Source organism: Equus przewalskii, chromosome 10 (assembly GCF_037783145.1).
Source record: "Equus przewalskii isolate Varuska chromosome 10, EquPr2, whole genome shotgun sequence".
In the NCBI taxonomy this organism is placed as follows: domain Eukaryota; kingdom Metazoa; phylum Chordata; class Mammalia; order Perissodactyla; family Equidae; genus Equus; species Equus przewalskii.
The window spans coordinates 25,076,410-25,093,625 of record NC_091840.1 but is presented as its reverse complement, the minus strand read 5'-3'; the positions used below and the strand labels follow the sequence as shown (position 1 = coordinate 25,093,625).

At 43.0% G+C, this 17,216-nt stretch overlaps 1 protein-coding gene across 4 annotated transcripts in view; it reads right to left on the bottom strand.

Moving 5' to 3' along the window:
* Nucleotides 1-17,216, bottom strand: part of B4GALNT2 (beta-1,4-N-acetyl-galactosaminyltransferase 2 (SID blood group)) — a 66,418-nt gene that overhangs the window by 14,313 nt on the left and 34,889 nt on the right. For 3 of the 4 annotated variants that reach the window (XM_070560612.1, XM_070560611.1, XM_008520372.2), the window contains exons 2-4: nt 9,824-10,024; nt 9,119-9,253; nt 834-940 (exon numbers count right to left, since the gene is read on the bottom strand). In XM_070560612.1, coding sequence (XP_070416713.1) covers nt 834-940; nt 9,119-9,253; nt 9,824-9,882 — 301 coding nt within the window. In that variant the 5' untranslated portion in view covers nt 9,883-10,024. The remainder of the gene's footprint in view (nt 1-833; nt 941-9,118; nt 9,254-9,823; nt 10,025-17,216) is intronic. The other variant, XM_070560613.1, reaches the window with a different exon arrangement.

Here is a 17,216-nt window from a genome sequence, read left to right as displayed (position 1 = left end):
CCGAGCCCCAGGGAAGTCACAGCTACCAAGGACGGTTCCCAGTGGTGGAAACAGTGAGATTAACGTAAAAGGAAATCACATCAAGCTGCTTGCCTTGTGCTGGGTACACAGCAGGTACTCAATGAATGACTGTTGTCTTCCACTCCCTCTTTTTGATTAAGAAGGAAGAAGAAAATGTTGCAGAGGTTGTGGAGAAAAAGGAACCCTCATACGCTGCTGGTGGGAATGCAAACTGGTGCAGCCACTATGAAAAACAGTATGGAGATTTCTCAAAAAATTAAAAATAGAAATACAATATAACCCAGCCATCCCACTACTGGCTATCTATCCAAAGAGCTTGAAGTCAGCAATTCCAAAAGTCCCATGCACCGGTATGTTCATTGCAGCATTATTTACATTAGCCAAGACATGGAAGCAACCTAAGTGCCCATCAACTGATGATTGGAGAAAGAAGATGTGGTATATATACAATGGAATACTACTCGGACATAAAAAAGGATAAAATCGTCCCATTCACAACAACATGGATGGACCTTGAGGGTATTATGTTAAGTGAAATAAGCCAGATAGAGAAAGACAATCTCTGTATGACTCCACCCATATGTGGAAGTTAAACATGTAGACAAAGAGAACAGATTAATGGTTACCAGGGGAAAGGTGGTGTGGGGGGTGGGCACAAAGGGTGAAGTGGTGCACCTACAAAATGACTGAAAAACAATAATGTACAACTGAAACTTCACAAGGTTGTAAACTATCATAACTGCAATAAAAAGTAAAAAAAAAGAAAGAATAAGAAAGTTGCCCGGGGCCTCTCAGGAGGGGGATGTACCTACCTGGGATGGGAACTGTGTGCAGGGGCATCACCTCCACCCCGTGGACCGGGTACCCAAAGGGGAGGTTGGGCTGAGCCAGTAGGGGTGGTGGGCGGGGCAGCCCTTCTCTGCAGGGAAACAGAAGCATTAGCAGCTGCCTTGATGCTCGTCCCTAGTTAGTTCTTAAGTGGTCCCTGTGCCCAGAGTCTTGTGCTGCCAATGGGGAGAAACTGAAAGCAGGCTGTCCCGTCAAGCTCATAGACACAGAGAACAGGTTGGTGGTTGCCAGAGGTGGGGGTGAGGGGCGGGCAAAATGGGTAAAGGAAGTTAGAAGGTATAAACTTCCAGTTACAAAATAAATAAGTCCTGGTCTGTAACATATCGCATGGCGACTATAGTTCATAATACTGTATTGCATATTGGAGAGCAGCTAAGAGAGTAAATCTTAAAAGTTCTCATCACAAGAAAAAAGATTCTGTAACTAAGTATGGAGACGGATATTAACTAGACCTATTGTGGCGATCATTTCACAATATATACAAATATTGAATCATTATGTTGTACACCTGAAACTCACATGTTAGAGTCAATTATACCTCAATTTAAAAAAAAAAAGAAAGTAGATTGTCCTTTTCTCCCCTCCATTCTCATTCCTCTCTTTTATTCCTACCCCTCCTCCTAGCCTCTAATTCCACAAAAGAACTGAGGCAGTTTACAACAAAGCACATAAAAAAAATAAAAATATGACCAGCAAAAAAGAAAAAACAAAATGATCACACCGATGGGCCAACCCAGCTGCAGGAGCTGAATGTCAGAGTCGCATCTGAAGGTCCTGGCGGCCAGCACAGAGTGACTGACAACAGTGCCCTGGTCTTATTATCAAAAGGACAAGGTAGACCAGGTCCTGAAGGAAGTAAAACTTCTCCTGGCACTGAATTGAAAAGTAGCATATGTCACAAGAAACTTTTTTGGGGAGTGGTTGTTGTCTTGATAGTTTTAGACACAAACACAGTGGTGATTTTCATATGGTTTTGCTGTTGTAGCAACAGGAAGGTCACTGATACCTTCCATCAGAGGCAGTGCATAACCCAACCCAATGAGATCAATTCTTTGACGGACTAAGGTGTATGGCTGAAATGCAGCCTTCAGGGATCCGGTTTAACCAAGGATATCATTTAGATTACTTGGAAGAAAGGTTAGACTACTACAGCGAATATTTATGGGAATATGAAATGACAAAATTTAAAACTGCAAAAGGACATGAATAGGCAATTAAAAGAGAAAATACAAACTGCTAATAAAATATTAAACATGCTCATATACACAATGGAATACTACTCAGCGATAAAAAAGATGAAATCTTGCCGTTTGCGACAACATGGATGCACCTTGAAGATAAAATGCTAAGTGAAATAAGTCAGACGGAGAAAGTCAAATACTGTATGATTTCATTCATATGTGGAAGAAAAAACAACAAACACACACATAGATACAGAGAACAGATTGGTGATTACCAGAGGGGAAGTGGGGGAGGGAGGAGGGACAAAGGGGTGATAGGGGACACGTTCACGGTGATGGATGGTTATTAGTCTTTGGATAGTGAACATGACGTAATCTACACAGAAATTGAAATATGATGACGTATACCCAAAATTTATATAATGTTATAAACCAATGCTACCTCAATAAAAAAAAATAAAAAGAAATATGCTTAGCTTCAATATTAATCAGGGAAATGCAACTTTAAAAACAATGAAATAGGGGCCAGCCCAATGGCACAGCCGTTAAGTTCGCACGTTCCACTTCGGTGGCCCAGGGTTCACTGGTTCGGATCACGGGTGTGGACATGGCACCGCTTGGCAAGCCATGCTGGGGTAGGCATCCCACATATAAAGTGGAGGAAGATGGGCACAGATGTTAGCTCAGGGCCAGTCTTCCTCAGAAAAAAGCGGAGGATTGGCAGCAGAGGTTAGCTCAGGGCTAATCTTCCTCAAAAAAACCCAAAAAAAAAACCCCCAATGAAACACCTTTTTCATTGAAGTTTTAAAATTTGATGCGGCAGAGGTTAGCTCAGGGCTAATCTTCCTCCAAAACACCCCAAAAAAAACCCCAATGAAACACCTTTTTCATTGAAGTTTTAAAATTTGATGCTAGCAAGTTGGTTAGGTAGGGGGCATGGAAGGTACTAACCACACTGACCCACTCTTCATGAAAGTGTGAATTAATATAGGCCCTCTTGAGGGCCATTTGGCAGTATTTATTAAAAGTAGAAGTAAGCATATTCTATGCTGGAGCAATTCAGATGCTAGGAAGGGGAGAAACGCTTTCATGTGTAAACAACATGACAGGCATAAAGAGGTTCATCTCAGCACTGTTTGCAATGAGCACCCTTATACACATCTTAATGAAATAAGAATGTAAATATAGGGGCTGGCCCTGTGGCCGAGTGGTTAAGTTTGCACGCTCCGCTGCAGCGGCCCAGGGTTTTGCCGGTTTGGAACCTGGGCATGGACATGGCACTGCTCATCAGGCCATGCTGAGGCGGTGTCCCACATGCCACAACTAGAAGAACCCACAACTAAAAATATACAACTATGTACCAGGGGGCTTTGAGGAGAAAAAGGAAAAATAAAATCTTTTTAAAAATAGAATGTAATATTGTTATTATAAATTATGCAAATGTCATAATGAAAGATTTTTTTAGTTTGAATGTCTTTCAATAGAAGAATAGCTTAATAAAATTCAGTCTTCATATTCATACCTGTGCAACAATTGAAAGGAATGAACTAGATGTATAGCTAGCTCTTAAAAATATATCATTGAATGAAAAAAGCAAATATCAGTAATCTGTAACTTGTAAAGTGTAATTTCTTATGGTGCCAATTACACTAAAAACATACACACAAAACCCCAAGTATATGTTTATAAGGATATATATGCACATAATATGTCTGTGATTATGTGTGTTCATCTGTGTGTGTAACAGCATAAAAAATAGTGTGGAATAATATATACCAAACTCACAATGGTGGATTCCTCAGCTGGGTTGGCAAGGGAGCGTATCATATAAGGAAGGGAAGAGAATGGGGGTAAGGGGTTGGTTCAAGTGGACTTTTTTAAGGAGCATTATCTATGTACTACTTCTTAACTGAAGTCTAATGTGGAGCTAACACACAGGATCAGACCAACCAATCGGACTCACGTGAATCAGAGATCCACCCAGTATCAAGCTCCACTAATAATTTCATGGATACAGACAATTAAGAGGCACAGACAGAGCACAGAGGCCATAGGCATCCTGGATGGATCCCGCCCCCTATCCCCGGTAATGCCTTCCCACATCAGACATGGGCTCTCTGGCAGAGGATACCAGACGTGATCTCCAAACGAGGTTTTGCTGGATTCCCTCACATGGCAGGAAGCACGTAAGTTATGAAGCACCTCCATTCATACCCCCAGAGAGTTGTACTGCTTATGAGATATTCACGAGGGAGCCAAAGATTCTGGGTTATTTACTATACGTGATCTCTTTGGCTGGAGACATCCTGCTAAGAGCAGCGTCAGCTTGCAGGTAATCCCTAATCTAAGGGAGGAGACAGAGCCCCAGTATCATGAGCTTTGCAGTCCGATGGAGGACAGCTTAGCTCTCACAGAGCCCTTGGGCTGATGGGAGAACGACACAGTTCCACCCTCAGGAGCCACCAGTCAGATGAGAGTGTCAAGGCACACAGCTTAGCTAGCATTTAGGAGCAACAAGTTCTGGAAATTAATACAAGGCAGGGATTGTCAACCTAGTGGAGTGGAGACAGGGAAGTAACAGGCTTGCTGGAAGGGCTTTCTCAAACTACACAATCCTGTCTACTACCCAGCCCCACCTCCCATCACTCCCAGAAGAACCACTACTTGCTATTACCAAGAAGTTGTAGCGGGCCCCATTCCCCCAGGTGTGCTGAGACAGAAACACTTTGGGAACCACTGATCCCCGCCAGTCAAGTTGGTACTTGCTGAGCTAAGGGTGGAGAGTTTCCAGCCTGAAGATGCTAAATGAAGCTCGGAGGAAGAGAGTGTGTGGGACAGAGAATGTGGAAACAATCCTTGTTGACTGGTGTGTTTTGCTAAGAACAGGGCTGGGAGAATGTGGGGCAGGGACATGGGCAGCCACTGAGAGTGTCAGTGTCCAGCCTCCTGGCCCAAGAGCCAGCTGGTCCCCTCTGATGATATTTATTAGGGATGCAGCATCCAGGCTGTGAGAGCTTGGCTTACACCTGTATTGCCAGGTAAAAACTCAGGTAAACTGAGTCTTATCCAACCTACAAGCTCCAGACCCACCCCACCCCAGCAAGAAGCCACTGGACTGTCAGCAGTGTGCAAAGGATTAGGGTGAGCCTGCAGATGGAGTTTTTGCATCTGAGTGTAGTTTATTCAGGGTGTAATTAAAACTGGGGGGTGTCCCTCAGACTAGGGGGGAAAATATGAAGACCTTGAGCGCTTGAAAGGTTGGGGTGAGAAGAAAGACACCGTGAGCCCAAAGCAAGAACTTCCTTCCTAAACATGGGGGACTGAATGGCAGAAAACTTATCCCAGAGCTGGAGCCTCTTGGATACCCCTAAATTGATGGCCAGTATGTCAGCCACTGAAAGGTGGTACCTCAGTGACTTGCCCAGCCCACTGTCCATTGGTAAGCGTGGATGCTTTGTGTGAAAGGGGCTTGTAAGGCAAAATCCTGCCCACTTGCTCCCATCAAGAGGCCTTGATATATATATCAAGAGAGTCAATTGTTGAATTTTCAGAATTTTTCAAGCCAGCCATTAAACATAGCCATTAATAAAAATTAAATTATATACACTTAAGTATAATGAAAACAAAGGTAATAAACACTCAAAACCCATCACTTCCTAATTACTTTACATTTTACTATTACCCCTGCTCTTGAGGTTATTTATTGCATCTGCGTGGTAGAGATACTGTGTCATGGTGACCTACTGAGAAGCTCTTCCCAACTCTGCGTTCATGATGTCACGTTGGTAGCTTGAAATCAACCACAGTATGATTATTAAACCACAGAAACCAGCAAACACTACAGGCCACTGTCAAAAGTCCATTGTTAAACACTTACCACCACTATTCATACCTCTCCCCCAACACACGCAAACACTCCTACACACACATTCCCTCCCCTGTTAAAAACATGCATGGTCGCATACCACACCTTGCTCTTTCAACATAATAGATAGTAGAACTCCTTCCCTCCTGGTATATCTAGATCTACTTCATTCTTTTGAACGCCTGAAGCATTGTCGTCTGAATTGCTCCCTTTTCTTCAGGAAGTGACTCCCATCCAGAGCTCTGCTCAGAGCCACACATGACTTCACGTCCCATTATTCACTCATTTCTTGACTGCCACGCCCTGCACTAAACTGGGGATAATAGGAAAGTAAAGCCCCATTCCTGGAAGGAGGAGAACCCAGACCAGATACCAACAACTAGCACACTGGGTCATCTGCTCAGTAACAGATATGAGGCCAGCTCTGAAGGTCACCTTCTTCTCAACTTCCTTTTTTCAGTTCTCAGAGCTGGAAGCTGCTCTCCCTCCTAAGAACGACCATTTCACTCTCTCTGACTGCTGTTATAATCTTGAGCTTTGAATTGAACCCTTGAGTTCTACACAGTTTGCTGAATACATTCTATGGGCCTCACCACCCACATTCACTCAACACCGGTTCCAGCATCCGTAATGATGGCGGCACACGGAGACAGATGCGGAGAACGGACGCCACCTGGGGGAGGGCACACTGATTGTCTCCTCTCTGTCATATCGTAAACTCATTGACAGCAGGATCTAGGTCACATTTATCTTTGTACCTAACTCAGCGCCTTGCTCAAAGCTGGTGTTCAGTGTGTTTCATTAGCTAATTGACAAAGATTTGTGGCCCTGGTAGGACCCGGGTGTGTCCCTACTCAGCCACTTCCTTATTGGCAGGAGACCTGGTTCACATCAGTAGTTACCACTGGGCTCTGTTTTTGTTCATAACTGTATTGCCAGGTAAATCCTAAAAGAGCTGGGCAATTCCACAGGGGAAGGAGGGAGCAGGTGAGAACACGGCCAGCTCCTTGGCCTTCCGTGTTCGCAGTTAGTTCCTTCTTATAATTCCTTCTCCCCAGCTCCCTCCAGATCAGTACTCCTCCCAACAGTCACCCACCTCATGTCCTCTTATCCCTCCCTGTGTGCTCCATCTCACCCCCTCCAATCTCCTGTTCTCCCTTCCCCCACCATGCACCTCCTGCAATGTGCACACCTGAGCACTAACTCCTGAGCCCTATTGTTCCTCGCACAGCTGGGTGGCACCAGGGTTCAAATCCATGCCAGAATCATCTATGTATTCTACCAGCTTTCAGATTTTCAATACTCCTTCCTGTGTTCTCTTTTCTGGGGAGCCTTTCATTTGTATGCAGCTTAGGGGGTAGTAGCTGATTCCTGAAATTAACCATGGAGGGGCCTGACTCACCCTTCCTCTTCCCTGTTTCATGCCTTAGGCTCAGTCAACCGAGCAGCAAGGCAGTGACCCGGGACTGTTCATCACACAGGCACAGACAACATCTGCTCCAGCATAGAAGGAATGTTTACCTTCCACCCGATACTCAGCAGGTTTCTGGTCTTCCCTATACCTTCCCTACCACGTAGTCTCCACAGAAAAGCCAGAGTGATATTTTACAAAAGTATCTCAGATGATAACTTGCCACTTTTTAAAACTGTTCAATTCTTTGCATTACCCAGAAAGCAAAATACACACTCCTCCTCTTGGCTTACAACGGCTGTCATGACTGGCCTCTCTCTGGGCTCACATACCATCAGCCTTCCCCCAACTTACTAGGCTCCCAGAGACAGGGCCCGCTTGCTTGTCATGCAGCCATCTCGACAGGCCCACCCTGACTCTGGGCCCTACGTTAGTCTTCCTTCTGGGATGCTCTTTCATGGGGGATCGTGGTGGACTCCTGCTTGATATACAAAGCAGAGTTCAAGGTCACCTTCCAACATCATCCCATGAAATTTTATGCCATCAGGTAGCATTCCACCACAATATTTTAATTTACATCTCCAAATAGCACTTACAATAATCAGATATTTAGGTGATTTGTGTATCTCTTAATGTATTACGTATTGCCTGGAGGAACTAGAAGAATGATAATATTAATAATAAACCACAACGATAATAGTAGGTAATATTTCTGCAGAGCTTCTCCACGTCGGTCCCCTTATGAGTTACTAGCTCTTTGTATGTTAACACAATGCACCTTACAGTAAGCCTATGAAGGAGGCATCTCTATTACAGTTTTTCATATGAAGATACTCAAGTACTGTGGGGTTAAGCAGTTTGCCATCCAGGCTCTTCTAGAGTTCAAGTCCTTAATCACAGTGCAACTTTTTTTAATTTGTAGCACGCCTTCCACTGTAACTCATAAATGATTGCTAAAAAAAAAAAAAAAAAAAATGGAAGGGCCTGCTCTTCTGTGCTCCCTTGGTTTTTTTTTTTAGATTGGCACCTGAGCTAGCATCTGTTGCCAATCTTTTTTTTCCTTCTTCTTCTCCCCAAAGACCCCCTGTGCATAGTTGTATATTCCAGTTTTAGGTCCTTTTCTAGTTGTGCTGTGTGAGACACCGCCTCAGCGTGGCCTGATGAGCAGTGCCATGTCAGTGCCTAGGATCCGAACGGGGAAAACCCTGGGTCACTGAAGCGGAGCACGTGAACTTAACCACTCGGCCACAGGGCCGGCCCCAACCCTTGGTTCTCGATTTCCCAGCCAGGTCATCTTACCACCAGTAGATCTGGTGAGATCCCAACATCCTTCCCACAAATTCCCTCTTGACATAAGCCAACCAGAATCAATTTCTGCTCTTTTCAACCAACAGTCCTAGTCAATACACCCCGAGGGTTTAACCCCGGGCCTTGCACATCACAGGGGGACAGTATGTTCTCAACATATAAATGACGTAGATGGTGCAACTTGGTGAGACTACACTGTCACCTGCCATCGTGGTGCCACCATCACCACACGGACGTTTCAAACTATCTTCCTTCCTTTGCTCCTGTTTTATTAGGAAATGTTGTAGACGTGCCAAGTTTTATAAACCTTCATTTAAGGATTGTTTCCTCAGTTCTCTTTCCTTGGTTTATTCCTAATAGTTCCTCCCAGGGACCCCTGCAAAAGAGAAAGTTCCTTCCTTTTCTCTCCCACCCGTGCCCTCCGGGCAGAGTAGAGAGCTTTTGCTCACCTCGGGACCCAAGAGCCCTCACAGTCTGCATTACCTCCTCTGAAAGTGTTCAAATTCAGCCTGTCTCCTCGCATTCACCGCAGGGAGGTCACTCTGGTCATAGGCACTCTGAAAGTCATAGCCCTGAGGTTTGGTGACTTCACATTTGCACTGATTTTTCGGGAACAGCCTAGAACAAACAAGAGGACTGTGAACATGGATGGGTGGGCGGGCTGGTGGGGAGAGAACCTGAGGTCAATCCAGTGTGTCATTCACCCTGAGACTCCCCCTTCCTGTACCCGGCTGTCCCAGCTGGGCTGAGACCCTGGAATCCTAGCAGCGGCCCCTCAGAGACACAGAGAGGGGAGGGAAGGGAGGAGGGGAAGAAGGTCCCCTCTCTTGAATTATCTCCTGCACCAAAATTCTTTAAACTTGAGAGTTGTACGAATGTCAGTGGCATCTCAGCCCCACCAGAAGAGGAGGCGAGTGGGCCAGAAAGGCAGCATCTTTCCTATAGTTTTGGTGAAACAGGCCCTCCAGAGTTTTAAGGGACTTTGCCGGGTGCTGTAGAGAAGAGAGCCTGTGGCCTGCAGACCAAGTCCTCTCCTGGTCCCACAGTTTGGAATTACTTTAGCAACCAGTACAGGTTCAGGAAGGTAGGAAGCCATCAGGAAAATGGGCTCAACAGGGCAGAGTAAACCACAGGAGGAGCAAGGGAGGTGTTGGACCAAGGGGAAGAGAGGGGACATTGCTATCTCACCAGATTCCATTGTAGGTAAAGAGGTTCCTGAGACGTTCCTCAGGCAGAAGCCTCAGCATCTGGATGGCTGGAGCAGGACGTGGGAGCCCTGGTATGAGGCTATTGAACTGTGCGAGAAGGGGCACACTTCTGAATGTAAATAAAACAATGCCAAGTCCTGCGATTAAGACTGACAACTTGAGGAGCCATGGAAATCTAGAGCTGTTGGGACACAAAAGAGCAAATTCTGTTAAAATCTTTTTTCTTGATTATGGAATAAATTACTTGATTGTGTCATACATACGGAAATACTAAGTTGAGGGAAAATATAAGTTAAACCTATATCTTATCCTATTTACTAAAATTGATTTGATAAATAAAACAGTAAAGAATCACATTGCAACAAAAAGACTCAGAAAAGTCACAAATAAAAGAATGGGCAAAAACATCCCAAGAGAAAAAAAAGGAGAGCAAGGTTTGCAATATTAATGTCAGATAGTTGAATTAAAGACAAAAAAAAGTATTAAATAGGACAGAAATGATCACTTATAATGAGCAAGTGCATGATCCACAAAACAGAGGTAGTGGTCATGAACTTTATCCACTAAATAATCGCATTAAAGCACACCGAGCAGAGAATGGCAGGATATGAAAGGAGAAGGATTAGAAATGCAAAGATAGTCATAGTTTCTAACATTCTCATATTTAACACCTCACATTCTAACATCTCAGTCTTTAAGAGATCAAGTCTCAAAAATATATAAAGCAGTAAAGCAAGTGAATGATAGAATTCATATTCTGTTAAAGAGTTTCAGGAACATTTACAAAAATTGGCCACATATTTGGACACGAAGAAAACTATAATAAAGTAGAAATTGTTCAGATCGTATACTCTTTTTTTTTTTAAAGATTTTGTTTTTCCTTTTTCTCCCCAAACCCCCCCAGTACACAGCTGTACATTTTTAGTTGTGCGCCCTTCTAATTGTGGCACGTGGGACACTGCCTCAGCGTGGCTTGATGAGCAGTGCCATGTTCCCGCCCAGGATCTGAACCCGGGAAACCCTGGGCCACCACAGCCGAGCACGCAAACCCAACCACTCGGCCACTGGCCGGCCCCAGATCATATACTCTTGACACTGCGATCAAAATGTAACCTTATAACAAGCCCCCTCCCTCCAACAACATGAAAAAGTTTTAAAAACTTCCCAGGACGTCAGTGACATGGCAGCGTAAGCTCTCCCAGGACTCTCTCCCCTTCAAATTACAACCAAAAGGAGCAACTACTTTCCAACCAAAAAAAATCCTGATAACACAGAAACCGTCAGAGATCCACAGCAGCCAAACAATGGAGGGTGGAGAGGCTGCAGCGCCCCTCAGAGGAGCTGGAACGGGGTGGGAGGGAACTTCGCTCCCGCCCCTAGAGGCTGGGATCGCTGTGGCAGGTGAGGGAAGGAGTGGGGGAGGGGCCGTGCCATGGGGGAACAGTCCAGGACTCCCACAGACCCATGCACATGAAACGCTGTAAGGGGGGAAAGCTTTCCCGTGGGGGCACCCCATCAAGCCAGGGCCCCAGGAAACCAGAGAGCAGAGCTGATCGGAATCCAGGTTTGCATGAGACAGAAAGTGCCCCTCCTCCCTCAACCCACTCTGCACGCCGCCATCATGGCTGATGGCGCAGGGCTCAGAATGCGTGGCTCTCCATGTCCATCTAGTGGCGACTAGCTGTAACTGCAACCGAATAATAGCATCATGCGCAAAAACTGCTCCTCTACCATCCAGCAATTTATAAAAGCTCCAGACCAAAAGGAAAACAATAAAAACACAGAAGTATGTCCTGAGGACTTGGAAATAGGTAAACTAAGTGAAAATGAGTTCAGAATAGCTATCATCAAAAAACTCAATGAGGTAAAGGGAAATATAGAGAAACAAGTCAACGAGTTCTGGAGTTACTTCACAAAAGAGATTGAAACTATAAAGAAGAATCAATCAGAAATACTAGAGATGAAAAATACAATGGATCAGATAAATAGAATATGGATTCCCTGAATGCCCATGTAGACACCATAGAGGAGCAAATTAGCATAATCGAAGATAGACAGGCTGAATGGCTCCAGACAGAGGAAGAAAGAGAACTAAGAATTTAAAAAACTGAAGAAAATCTCAGAGAAATAGCCGACTCAATGGGAAAATACAACTTAAGAATCATTGGAATTCCTGAGGGCGTGGAAAAGGAAAATGGAGCAGAAAGTGTGCTCAACAAAATAATAGAAGAGAATTTCCCAAATCTAGGGATTGAGAGAGAAATGTGTGTGGAGGAAGCTTTCAGATCTAGATTTGTCAATGTAAAAAGACCTACTGCAAGGCATATAGTACTAAAAATGACAAAAATGAATGACAAAGAAAGAATACTCAGGGCAGCAAGGTAAAAGAAAATAACCTACAAAGGAACTCCTATCAGACTTTCAGCAGATTTCTCTACAGAAACCTTACAAGCTAGGAGAGATTGGAATGACATATTCAAAACTTTAAAGGATGAAAATCTTCAGCCAACAATACTCTATCCAGCAAAAATATCCTTCAGATATGAGGGAGAAGTTAAAGCTTTTCCAGACAAACAAAAGCTAAGGGACTTCGTAGCCACAAGACCTTCACTACAAGAAATCCTCAAGAAGGCCCTCATACCTGAAAAAAGAAAAGAAATGGAGAAAGGGTTCACAAAACACAGAGTAGGGAGACAGATAGAATCAGAATAGGATAGCAAATATTCAACTATAACATTAGGATAAAGGGAAGGAAATCACCAAAGCAAAGACAATCTTATCACTCTAATCACAAATTCACAGCACAAGTTGGAATAAGAGATGAAAATAATAATTTAGGAGGGGAGGAGGAAAGGGATTGAATCAGTCTAGGCTAAGGAAGTAAGAGACCCCATGAAAATGGACTATGTTATGCACGAGATTCTGAATACAAACTTCAGGGTAGCCACTAAACTAAAAAACAGAAGAGAGACACAAAACATAAATAAGGAAAAATCTAAGAAACCCAGCATAAGAAATTGCAGAAATCAACAAAATTTTGGCAACCTGAATTCAGCAAGTCATTGAAAGGATTATACATCATGATCAAGTGGGATTCATACCAGGGACACAGGGATGGTTCAACATCCGCAAATCAATCACTGTGATACACCACATCAACAAACTGAGGAATAAAAAACACACGGTATCTCAACAGATGCAGAGAAAGCATTTGACAAGATCCAACAGCCATTTATGATAAAAACTCTGAACAAAATGGGGATAGAAGGGAACTACCTCAACATAATAAAGGCCATATATGACAAACCCACAGCCAACATCATACTCACTGGGCAAAAACTGAGCACCATCCCCCTGAAAACAGGAATGAGACAAGGATGCCCTCTATCACCACTCTTATTCAACATAGTACTGGAGGTTTTGGCCAGAGCAATCAGGCAAGAAAAAGGAATAAAAGGACTCCAAATAGGAAGGGAAGAAGTGAAACTCTCACTGTTTGCAGATGACATGACCTTATATATAGAAAACCCCAAAGAATCCATTGGAAATCTTTTAGAAGTAATCAACAACTACAGCAAAGTTGCAGGGTATAAAATCAATTTGCATAAATCAGTAGCATTTCTATACTCTAATAATAAACTAACAGAAAAAGAACTCAAGAACACAATACCATTCACAATCACAACGAAAAGAATAAAATACCTCAGGGTGAATTTAACTAAAGAAGTGAAAGATCTATACAATGAAAATTACAAAGCTTTTCTGAAAGAAATGGATGATGACATAAAGAGATGGAAAGACATTTCATGTACATAGATTGGAAGAATAAACATAGTTAAAATGTCCATTCTACCTAAAGCAATCTACAGATTCAACACAATCCCAATAAGAATCCCAATGACATTCTTTACAGAATTAGAACAAAGAATCCTAAAATTCATATGGGGCAACAAAAGACCCCGAATTTCTAAAGCAATCCTGAGAAAAAAGAACAAAACAGGAGGCATCACAATCCCTGACTTTAAAACATACTACAAAGCTACAGTAATCAAAACAGCATGGTACTGGTACAAAAACAGGTGCACAGATCAATGGAACAGAATTGAAAGCCTACAGATAAAACCACACATCTATGGACAGCTTATCTTCAACAAAGGAGCTGAGGGCCTACAATGGAGAAAAGAAAGTCTTTTCAACAAATGGTGCTGGGAAAACTGGAAAGCCACATGTAAAAGAATGAAAATTGACCATTCTTTTTCACCATTCACCAAAATAAACTCAAAATGGATCAAAGACCTAAAGGTGAGACCTGAAACCATAAGGCTTCTAGAAGAAAATGTAGGCAGTACACTCTTTGACATCAGTATTAAAAGGATCTTTTCAGACACCATGTCTTCTCAGACAAAGGAAACAATAGAAAGAATAAACAAATGGGACTTCATCAGACTAAAGAGCTTCTTCAAGGCAAAGGAAAACAGGATTGAAACAAAAAAACAACCCACTAACTTGGAAAAAATATTTGCAAGTCATACATCTGACAAAGGCTTAATATCCATAATATATAAAGAACTCACACAACTCAACAACAAAAAAATCAAACAACCCAATCAAAAAATGGGCAGGAGACATGAACAGACATTTCTCCAAAGAAGATATATGGATGGCCAATAGGCACATGAAAAGATGTTCATCATCACTGATCATTAGGGAAATGCAAATCAAAACTACACTAAGATACTGCCTTACACCCATGAGAATGACAAAAATAACTAAAACAAATAGTAACAAATGTTGGAGAGGTTGTGGAGAAAAAGGAACCCTCATACACTGCTGGTGGGAATGCAAACTGGTGCAGCCACTATGGAAAACAGTATGGAGATTCCTCAAAAAATTAAAAATAGAACTACCATACGACCCAGCTATCCCACTACTGGGTATTTATCCAAAGAGCTTGAAATCAGCAATTCCAAAAGTCCCATGCACTGCTATGTTCATTGCAGCATTATTTACAATAGCCAAGACATGGAAGCAACCTAAGTGCCCATCAACTGATGATTGGATAAAGAAGATGTGGTACATATATACAATGGAATACCACTCAGCCGTAAAAAAGAACAAAATCGTCCCATTTGCAACAATGTGGATGGACCTTGAGGGAATTATGTTAAGTGAAATAAGCCAGATAGAGAAGGACATCTCTGTATGACCCCACTCATATGAGGAATTTAAAAATGTAGACAAAGAGAACAGATTAGTGGCTACCAGGGGAAAGGTGGTGTGGGGAGTGGGCACAAAGGGTGAAGGGGTGCACCTACAACACGACTGACAAACAATAATGTACAACATATTTCACAAGAAATTTCACAAGATTGTAAACTATCATTAACTCAATAGAAATGAAAAAACACACAACTTTCCAAAGCAACTCTTGAATAAAGGACAGTATCAGAAGAAGAATATAAAGATAGTAAAGACACTGCATATTAAAACTATGGAACACACTAAAACTATACTAAGAGGAAAATTTGAATTTAAATACAAATTTCTAATCACAAGACATAAAAGGAATAAATTAAGCAATCATATAAGAAGTTTGAAAAAGGACAACAATGGGGCTGGCCCCGTGGCGCAGCGGTTAAATTCGCACATTCCGCTTCGGCAGCCCGGGGTTCACTGGTTCGGATCCCAGGTGCAGACACGGACATGGCACCGCTTGGCAAGCCATGCTGTGGCAGGCATCCCACATATAAAGTAGAGGAAGATGGGCATGGATGTTAGCTCAGGGCCAGTCTTCCTCAGCAAAAAGAGGAGGATTGGCAACAGATGTTAGCTCAGGGCTAATCTTCCTCAAAAAAAAAAAAGAAAAGAAAAAAGACACATTGAATAAAATAAAATCCACAAATCTAATGATACTCCAAAGGAAACAATGCCGCGGGGTAGGGGGGGGCGGCTCAAAACTTAAAAAGTAAAGCTTTTTAATTATAGAAAAATTCCAAGCAGATATAAAAAACAAAGAGGATAGTAAAATGAATCTCCATGTACCCATTGCCCACCTTCTATTCACGGACAAAATGGATTTATCTATTTCTCCACCGATTTCCCTCCCTTCCCAAACCATTGTGAAGCAAATCTGGACATCATATCACTTCATCAGTAAATAGTCTAGTACGTATCTCTGAAGGGTAATGTAGTAGTTTTGCACTCAACTTAACTGAGCTGGAACCGGTTCCCCGGAATTCCTTTCCTCGTGTGATGCCAGGTTATGGAAGGCCGCAAGAGAAATTTGCATAAGATTTGGGAGGCAGAAAGAAAGCAGCAGCCTTTATGCTCTGAGGGTTGTACTTTGTCAGGGGCAGTGAAGGACAGCCGAGATACTGGCAAATTCCATCCACTTGGTCCTCTTTCTCCCTACTCTGGGTCCAGTCCTTCTTCCTAACTACTGACCTTGCTGACGAGCAACCTCCAGTTCACTACCAGAACTTTCTCTGTGACCTCACAGCAGTGGTAGCCACGAAGAACTAACAACCTTTCATACTCTTCTCCACCAACTCTCTTTGTGGTTGTACTCCAGAAAATGAATGCTTATGGATTCTGGTTTTTTTTTTTTTTTTTTGGAAAAGCATTTGGATTTTATTTGATAGTTTAACTGTTTTTGAAAATGTTGATAAACACAAGCTGTACTTGGAGCTGACAGACGTGCTTCTAATATAGGATTTTCATCCTAGAATGTGACTTTTTCCAAAAAATATTCAATCTGAGGCCTCTTGCAGCAGGCAGCTTCCATGGGAATGCACAAAGAAAGAGGCAGGAAAACAGTCCCCATGGGAGACTGTAGTTTCTTAAAAAACAGGCTGCTACTAATTCCTGTGACGTTCATAAAGTGTTTTTCCCTTTGCTTAGTCGTCCAGAGTGAAGTCAAAGGGCTCAAAGTCTTTCCAGAAGCAGCGAGCCAGGGTCTCCTCCTCTTCCTTGCTGATCTGACACTGCCTCCAGTCAGACTTGTCAGGAATATTAAGGATGGCTTCACCGGCCAGGACCTCCCTTCCAAATTGCAAAGGAAAATTCTTTTTAATTCTATGGAAAAGCTTCTCTCCTGTGTCAAGTTCAACATAAAAATACGCTGCTCCTGGGGCTGGCCCCGTGGCCGAGTGGTTAAGTTCGCGCGCTCCGCTGCAGGCGGCCCAGTGTTTCGTTAGTTCGAATCCTGGGCACGGACATGGCACTGCTCATCAGACCACGCTGAGGCAGCGTCCCACATGCCACAACTAGAAGAACCCACAACGAAGAATGCATAACTATGTACCGGGGGGCTTTGGGGAGAAAAAGGAAAAAATAAAATCTTTAAAAAAAAAAAAAATACGCTGCTCCTGGCT